This window comes from Ciona robusta, chromosome 2 (genome assembly GCF_009617815.1).
Source record: "Ciona robusta chromosome 2, ASM961781v2".
NCBI classification, from domain to species: domain Eukaryota; kingdom Metazoa; phylum Chordata; class Ascidiacea; order Phlebobranchia; family Cionidae; genus Ciona; species Ciona robusta.
The window spans coordinates 5,688,599-5,697,904 of record NC_143236.1 but is presented as its reverse complement, the minus strand read 5'-3'; the positions used below and the strand labels follow the sequence as shown (position 1 = coordinate 5,697,904).

At 46.7% G+C, this 9,306-nt stretch overlaps 1 protein-coding gene across 1 annotated transcript; it reads left to right on the top strand.

Annotated features, from left to right (window-relative positions):
• The first annotated feature begins 2,079 nt into the window (after nucleotides 1–2,079).
• Nucleotides 2,080–8,507, top strand: LOC149740531 (uncharacterized). Its single transcript, XM_089872009.1, has one exon. The coding sequence runs from the start codon at nucleotides 6,182–6,184 to the stop codon at nucleotides 7,547–7,549; it is 1,368 nt and encodes a 455-aa protein (XP_089728135.1). The 5' UTR covers nucleotides 2,080–6,181; the 3' UTR covers nucleotides 7,550–8,507.
• The last annotated feature ends 799 nt before the right edge of the window (nucleotides 8,508–9,306 follow it).

The window sequence follows — 9,306 nt, the reverse complement described above, 5'->3', positions numbered from 1 at the left end:
AAGTAGACTGAGCTTTCGAATCCTCCACGCTCATAGATCACTCGGCTGAATCGGATGTCGACAATTAACTAATTATTACGTCATGGCCATGTCTAGACTTAGTATGTGAGGGGTAAAATATTCGATATATGGCTGTCGTTGGTCGCTTTCGTAGTATCTATGTGAGGAATTTTGAAGAAAATTTGCGATTTTTGTGTTCGATTTTGTACTGTAGTTTGAAATTGTATCATGCATAGATTTCACTTGCGCTACACTCGCGAGCCCCTGATTTCAAGCAAACTCCGGTAATTTAGTTCCAGCTGTATATTCAAAGTCACAGGGCGTGATGCCGAATCGTCGGAAAATTACTGTCGCCATTTTCGCCTGGCCCCGTTATTCCGGGGTTGGGCATGCCTTCCCGCCCACGTTTAATCAATAAATTGGTTCCTTCCGCTTTCTGAAGCTTAATTTAATCGAACAGCGGATCCTCGGATCCAAATAGGCCGGTACATAATTGCAAACCCGCAGGAAAGTTTTTAAATATTTTGGAATGCGTCATTTTGTTAATGCGGTGTAGAGAATCAAACATAACAATGTTGGCATTTGAGACAGATTTTTTAAGGGTGGTATTGATTTTATTTTAGTGTTTGATCTTATCATGTTATAGATTGAAATTCTGCCGAAATGTCACGAAAATTTGAATAAATCTACGTTTAAAAAACCGTATGTGGTATAACCTTTGGACTGGCAAAGAAATTGATAAAAAAATCCACAAGATTACGTTTTGGGGAACTCTTGGCTCTTAAATGTGAGCGATTGCTTCGCCTTTTTCTTTTTCACCATTGATATTTCGATCATAGAATATTATTTTTTCCTATATGAGCTTGGATGTGTGTATAAAGTGGCCAGCCTTTACCGGCGCCTGCTTCACACACTGAAGGCATTGGGAGCAAACACGTCGAAGTTCATTATCCCACGTTTGTGTGTTATTGAGTGATAAGCCTCGCTTAATTAGATAGAGGAGTAGTTTTGGTCATTTTAGTTGAGAAAATATGTTGAACTACGCAGGTTATAAATATCAAATTAAGTATCGATTTTCTTCCAGATGACCGACTGCGCGATCGTTTAGTTTATTCTTAATTATAGCTTGAGCAGAAGTTAATATGTTTATGTACAGCAGTTGTCAGGTTATATCCTGTTTCCTCCATTGTGATTAGACAAGTATTTTGTCGAATATTCTAGATGCCTGTAACAGACGCGGGAAGGATGTGACGAAATTCTGTTTTGACGTCATAATCAGATGGATATCCGTTCAGCGAAATATGTTTCCTCGGTACCGTATGTCGCGTGTTCGTGTATAGAACTCAGTGAAGGGTATAGCGCTGTAATTGCCTTATCGAAGTGATATTTGGTGATATCGGCATTGACAAGACACTTTATAGTCGTAAGTTAGTTCCTAAACTGTTTAGTTAGTTTAGTATCCTGTATATGCTGTGTTGGTTGAATTAAAATTCACTTTGGTCGTTGTACGTTTGTACGCGCGGCGTGAGCTGCTCGTTAGCGCTCCGCGTGGGCGTGTCGTCACACGTTGTCTGTATTGCCACGAAATAAAAGCGAGAAATATTACATTGTTGCGTCTTAAATGTGTCGGACATCGCGTCTATCTCTCTTCCTACTCTCTCCCCTTCCTGTTCGCTCTTGTCTGGGGAGCCTCTCGATCACTGCTGGCCATTCGCCCTCCTTTGCGCTGTTGCGCAGAGCGAGCTATCCTTCGAACCGGATATGAGTGTAACAGTGCGGTGGGCCGGGGAGGGAGCTCGTAACAATAATAGCTAAATCTCTTTCGCCCGGGGGAGCGAGCTTCATTAGGAAAGAAGATTTCCTCGCCGCCGCGTCACGTGACCTGCTCTACCTTCCGCTTCTCTTCCGCTGCTCCTTCCTCTCGCTTTCTCTTCCCTTCTCTCCGCGCGTTTGCCCGCGGCGCATACTTGCGAACTCTTCGTTTCGCGGGTCAGTGCCAAATCGCTGAAGAACGCGCCGCGAAAAAGGAAATGCGGCGACAGCCTGGTTGCTTCAGTTGAAGAGCCATACGAGGTCGAAGGATTCTCGCACAGCCGCAAACCAACATCGAGAGAAGGCAGGTCGCCGCCGAAGATTTGTTCTCTGTAGCCGGGGCAGCAATAGTCGGCGCTCAATCTCGATTTTAATGTTTTATTCTAAATTTATTGTTTTCTTTTACCAGGTGTTTAACAGGTATTGATTAAATATGTTAGGCTGTCTCAAGAACATCGTTTGGATATTTATTTCTTCGGATTACTACGTACTTGGATGGCAACCGCTCAAACAACATAAAGAGTTAGTTCGCAATACCACCGGGATGCTTTATGCTGTCTAATAGGTTGTTGTGTATGCATAGCCGACCCTGATTTGATTATTAGCAGGAGGGATTACTGCAGCTTAGGCATTGGTTTCCCTTGAAAATTATATGCCCGCCGTGTGTATATGTTGAGGCAGCCGCAACCATTATCGCCGATCAAGTTGAGATTCGAACGAATATAGTGAGTTATGTAACGGGACGCGCGGTTTAGTAGTCGTCGTTTTCCGCTTATTTCGTCATAATATGATTGTCGCGGCCTCGCGCGTATGAACTATTTACGCCGATGATTCAGAGCGGATGTTTTAGCCTCTGCGGCGGTCGGCCAACAACGACAAAGGAGATTGCGAAATTTTTTTCCGAGATTGATTGGCGCCTTAAAGCAACGGAGATACTAGGTAGCTACGCGGCTCCTAAGTGTTTGTACTCGTTCCAGCTCATACAGTTTTGAAGCAGACAGTTTATGTTTGGTGATAAAGGTGTTGGTTCGCCTCCACGTCTTATCGCTTGGTGGAAAACTAATTTCGACGCGGGCTGGTTTTACGGCTGTAGTTAAATAGCTTCACGCTACTTGGGTGGCTTAAGCTCGATTCCGCGATTTGTTAACACCATGTTGAGAAGCTGTCTTTTGCTGTGTTGTAAATTACAGTCGATCATCGGCCGCAAAATAAATTTCAGCCGCCGAGCGAGACGTGTTTTGCGGCCAATTGTATTAAAATTTTCGAGGGCGGCTTTCGCCATGTTATAACATTGTAATGTACTTGACGCTGTGGTAGATACGGGTGTTATGGAGATTCAAATTACTCTTTTGACGTCATAAACGGGGTGATTGGTTTAACTTTTCCAAGCTTATTTTCGCTCGTTTCCTCCACTCGGTAAGGAGTGTCGAAACTCGACGCCCCACCCAACATATCACATGGACCAGAGGCAAAGCTTACGCATCGGGGCCTTGGAATTCAACTCCCACCTGGGCTTTGGGCGGAATTTAATTACCGCATTCAGCGCGGAAATTGCGGATTTAATTTAGCCCGCTTCCCCAATTCTCGTGCGTCCCATGTTTTTTTTCGTGATTTTTCTCTCGCTTCGAATCGCATTAATTTTCAAGCAGGACGATCGCGTCAGAGCGTGACGACCCCCCCTCAAGTCGGGTGCTCCCTAATTATCGGGTGATCCACGTCGCGGCAACGCCCATAACACGCTCTCCGCAAATGAACTCGTGCTCTCTATATCCCATCCGCCAATGCTATTTGCGCTCTCCAGTTGTCAGAAACAAAAAGCGTATTTTAAGCAAATCGAATTCTACCGGATGCTATCGATCGCAACAGCCAGCGAGTTGCCACTCTTGGAGCTGTCAATTGTTCCAGTCAAATCGGTAACAACGCCTTCCCGAATTAGAGTCAGTTGGATGGGATGTTTACGATTCTGCTCCCCGGCCCCTGGAACTATGTCATGCGAGTTTATGATGCAAACAATCGCTTATTGTTGCGGGTCGCTGTGTCATTGTCGAGCAAGCGCGTGTTTAAACGAAGTCGCTACTTCCGCGCGCTTTGTTTCTTTGCGTTCATTCGTTCTGTATATAAACCGAGTCTTGCTCTCGCCTTTGATCGTAACTCTAATCAATTCCAAACATTGGTGTCAACCCAATATAGATGACGTACCCCGCCGCGCTGCAGTACCCGGTAATACCACGTTGGATGTGGGCACGCGGGAGTGAGTTCGCTGGATATGCCGAGAGCTCACTGGCGCCGAACTTATTTCAGGCATCCGTGCGTATGGGCAGTGAAATTTAATAACGTCTTTGGTCCCGGTGATTTGTGATGAAATTTCCCGTCTGACATTCTTCCACTAGCAAGCGTCTGTGCCGCAAACGTACGGTCGTTCGGAAAACGCACTTAACGAATATGCTCGTAACTCCGCTCTTAACCTCGCTTGAAGCGCACTTGTTTTCGATAGCTTCCACCGGCGCGTAGTTTCCCTTCGTCCGGTACGAAATAACCGCTTCTGTCCGTCGCGGAAATGAGTAGAGTTAATAACGTGTCATCTCGGGGGATATCACGTGATTAAATCGAGGTTTCTGTGGAAGTATTACATCACAGAGGGCATTGTAAGTTGACGAGCGCCTGTTTTTTCCCGACAGCCGCCACTCAAGGTATTTCGTGCCCCGATTTATTGCCCGTTTTACGAGCCGCTGTTTACAGTTGAAATTAAACAACACGTTTAGAAATACAGTTAGCAGAGTGGCTGTCGTGCATTTTCCGATTCTATAAGACAATCCGTGCTCGTTGTAGCTCAATTGCTAGAGGTGGTGTTGCTGGAGCTGTTTCTAAAACTATTGCCAGCTGAAACAGTGTCCTATTGTTTGATTTCGCTTTAATAGACCAACATTATGGAGACTAATTGTCTTCAGTGACTTCCCTTTGTGCGTGTCTTGTAAGAAAGGAAGCGTAACAATGACGATTGTTGGCCGTCGCTGGAGATAAGTGGGTCGAGACGGCCTGATAGTGACATCACAAGGTTGATTGTGACGTTGTATCAACGTTGAAATCTCGTGCTGGTGACAGGTGTCAGTACCGGGCACGCAGTGACGTCACAGCACGGAAGTGCGAGAGCAAGCATGTTTCATCTCTCTGTATCATTCGCGTGAAGTCCAATTGTCATCCGGAGCCTTTTTCTCTTTTTGTGACGTTAGCGTGATAGGACATCGCAGTGTCGGGAACGTTTCGACATCAGTTTAGATTCGTCGAGCTGCAGTGATGAGGCAGGGCGAGTAAGAATTCGAATAATCCGGATACAAACTCGTAGTGTCGTCGCTCACAACAGCACAGCGAGGTCGAGTAATCCCTCCGTCAATTTCCGGCCTCGCCGCGCTCTGTCATCCGCCACCGATGTTATCGCGATGCGGTGCGGTCAGGCGTAGCTAAGGCTCGCAGTGCACACAACGGTTCGCCGTAGCCGTAGTTGGGGCTTGGCCAGCGGGCCCCGGTTCGTGTGAGTTCTGTCACCTCGCTGAAATATGAGCTTTGAGCGCAATGCGAAGACGTTGAGGCTAATTGTGACGTGTCATCTAAGATAAGTTGGATCCGAACGAGTTCACTGGACACACACTATGCAACCGAGTCATAGACATAGCAACTGTATGTAGTAGCGCCTGGTTAGTTGCAAGCTAGCATGTACAGAGTTGTAACTCGTTGAGATTTAACACTAATCCGAGGAATCCTGTTGAGCAAGACCGTGTGTGTGTGTGTGCGTGCTCGCACATTGGAGCCCGCGGCGGTGCGCTACATAGTGAGTGTGTGCTTGCCGCCACGATTTCAATGCATTCGATTTAGAACTGATAGACCAGATTTCGACACCGATACAACTGTCGTTCAATGCAGCGATTGAATTTTAACCGCAAGCGGATGCACCATGCAGCAGAAGTCCACGTCTTGTAATATTTGAATGTAGAAAGCAGACTTGAGCGACTTGTAATGCAGCCAGAGTTCGACCCCCATTTCAGAATAACATCCCTGACCCAGTTACAGCACTTAAGTTAGATCAAGTAACCACTTGTGTGGCTAAAACAGTTTTTTTTTCGGCAGATCTGTCTACTTGTTTGTGTTGTACTGTTTCTAACTCAGTTTGCTAAACTTGCTTTTGTTTATTTCAGACGCTACTAAGCATTAAGCCATTTTAAATACCATTAGCTAATAGCTATATACACCTGAACGACAAATCGCTAGTCCCTTCGGATTGCGATCAACAACTAGACAACGACCGAGCTACTGCATTAGCATAGCGGATACCATTCCACCGGATTTACCTCTATGATGCTACGGTGAAAGAGCGATGTTCAGAATCCGTTCCTCCTCCACGAATGCGAGATCAGAACCCGCCAACTTAATTAATTCAAGAGCAGCTCCATCTGATGTGTCGAGCATGTCTCTGCTTGGCAGCAGCAGTAGTAATAACAACGCAAGAAACCGCGCGATCGAGAACGATTATACAGAACACCCGGGCCAGAGATTGCGACCTGGTTCGGCGCCAGCATCCAGTGGTGTCTTAACTTCTTCCATCCGTGATGCAGGAAGACATAGAGAAGATCGCCACCATCGTCACCACAGGGACCCCCGTCACAGAAATCGATCACGGCGTCACTGCCATGCTCTTCCTCTCCCAGGATCGGCGACGAGGATGACAACTGCGTCTTTACCTTCTCATCTGGTTTCCCGGGACCTACGATTAGCCGACAGTGGTCGCTTTGCGCCAGCGGTCCCTGCTCGACCATTTACCATCGGACATTCCCAACCTCGCCGGCAGTTAAGCGACGACGTTTTATATCGCTCGAGACCAGCTCCACCCTTGCCACCATCGAGTGATTCTCCACCTCCTCGCCGGACTTCCAACGTAGCTCCTCCGCGTCCTCCACCACCGCCTCCCGATGTCGCTGCGAGGTTGGGCGTTGAGGTTAGGCCACGTTTAGCGAAAGTCGACGCAGTTACGCAAACGGTTTCAACCGGCCCTGTACAAACTGTGCAACCGACGCCGATGGGCAATAACGAAACAAGCGACAGGTCCAGGGTTATAATTTCGCAGCCAAAATCACAGAGTAAAAAAACTTCAAAAGCCACTAAGTCCGAAGATAAACTTTTAAAAAAGCCCCTCGTCGTGGATTTAAAAAGCGATAAATCAACGAAGACCTCTGTTTCGAATCAAGATACAACGTTAAAAAAGAATCTGGTTCGAACTTCGTCCATCGATTCGAATAGAGACGACGAAAGGCAGCTTTTAGGAGGAAACCCTGCGGATGGGAACGGCAATAATAAACTAGGAGAAGTTTGCCCACGGTGCAAGAACTGTCCGCGGTGCAGGGAAAGTGGAAATGGCGAGCCTGAAACGCCAAGAGGCTCCCGACACTGTTGGATGTGCAACCGACGTTGTGCGTGCACTGTCCACGATTGTGTTGAGGTCGCCACCTGCGTGTACTGTGTACGGGCCGGCCTTTATCACTGCACGAACTATGACGACAACGAAGACTTAGCGGACAAACCGTGTTCATGTCGCGGTTCCGACTGCTGTCTCCGATGGACGGCGCTCAGCGTCCTCTCCATCTTCCTACCCTGTCTTCTGTGCTACCCAATCGCGATGGGCTGTTCACGCGCCTGTAAAGCTTGCTCCCCTAAACAAGGATGTAAGTGTAAAGACTCCTACAGATGACGGGCACGAACAGGGACTTGCCACAACACGGAGACCCAAGACTCCCAACGGCGCCGTGGTGCCAGAGAGATTAATGTTTCAAAATAACAACCCAGTTTCCGCCCGTGATGCCGGGACAACAACGCGATACCTCCCATGCCGTTTCCGTTATTGCATTTTATTTACCTCCTCCTTCCCGCGCTCCCCCACAACGCGGCTAACCAAGGAAAGTGATGACAGTGATGCCGTGTAAACCACATTGGCAACACTGGCCATACAACCCCGACCACGCTTGCTTTACGCAGCCTGCAAAATAGCTTCTCACCCAACGCTGCCACGACCGACCCCGCGCTTGCACTGCGCATGCGCACGATGATTGCCAACTTTAACGTTTCATTTCTTCGGCCGTTTCTGCTACTTTTCCAAAAGTTCTTCTTTATTTATTCTCCGGTTATTTATTTTGCTCGCCTCGTGCTTACATAAACTATTTTGCCAACCTAACCCGACGTATTCACCCCAACTAAGCGAGCCCTCGCATACTTTTACCCAAACCCCACCTACCCCGCTTATGGCACGAGCAGCCCGCCGAACCCTTTCGTTTCAACTTTCGTTGTTTTATTTCTTTCCGATAATTTTATTTCTCCCGAGTTGTCGTATCGTTGTGTTTCAGTTGTATCATACCACGTCGAATTATTTATGTATAGAGATAGACTATTGATGAACGCGTCGATTACAACTTTAGATTCTATCCACGTTTAGTCCGTTTATTTTCGGCCAACATATTCCTAATCAGCATGTGCTGTCACTTAGGAACTATATACTGTTCTCAGATTAATAAAGCCCCGTTCCCGTCGGCTTCAGAACACGGGCCCCACTTGTACTTGAATTGCACGTGATTATTGTGTACTCAAAATGGACTTTATGGCGATTTCGATTATACTTGGTTCTGCACCGAGAAACAATACACAAAGAAAGTTTACCTCCGAGTATTTTTGATTTTTGGACAGGGCTAAAATTAGACAAGTCACCAGCAAATTCTCTATATAGATTTTTGTGAATGCCAGCCTACTAGCACAAAATACCACGCATAGGTTGCAGCAACTAGGTGTTGCAAACCACAAAGAAAAACCCGGTGTATATATATGATGCATCAACGTTTGAGAAATGCTTCGCGTCTTTTTCGGTCGTAAATGTCACACGGAAGCTAGTTTTCCCACAAATTCAGTTAAATTTAGCCCGGTTTTCAGACTGTACCGTTTAATGTCGAAAGCCCCTTTCCTTATTTGCTCGAAGGAACGTTCAGGCTGCCGATCAAAGGGCTGTCGAGGTTCGAGATTCGCGTATTTCTATCACAATTGCTTCCGAATTCGCGACGCAATCGCGCGGTTCGACTGGCGCGCCCTTCGAGTGACGTCACAATGAAGTGTTATGACGTTGTGTTGGCTAACAGCGTAGCTTAGAATACACTGGTTTCCAGAATTCCTGACGCCTTGGTGACTGGAATCGATTTCGAAACGATTTGACTGTTTGCCCCGATCTTATGGAGTTCTATATATCCATAGACAGGCCATATTTTCGTAAGCCCATGAAAGTTAGACCTAATGAAATTAACTAAAACGCGTCGTATACGCTTAAGTCAGAAGTTGTTGCAGAGAATTTAAAGCAACTGCGTTTTGTTTGAGTGACGCGGAACGATCGCCCCGTAGAGATTTAACCCATTTTATGACGTCACAAAGCTTTCAACGTCAAGAATGGCGATTTTATCCGCTTATCGACGC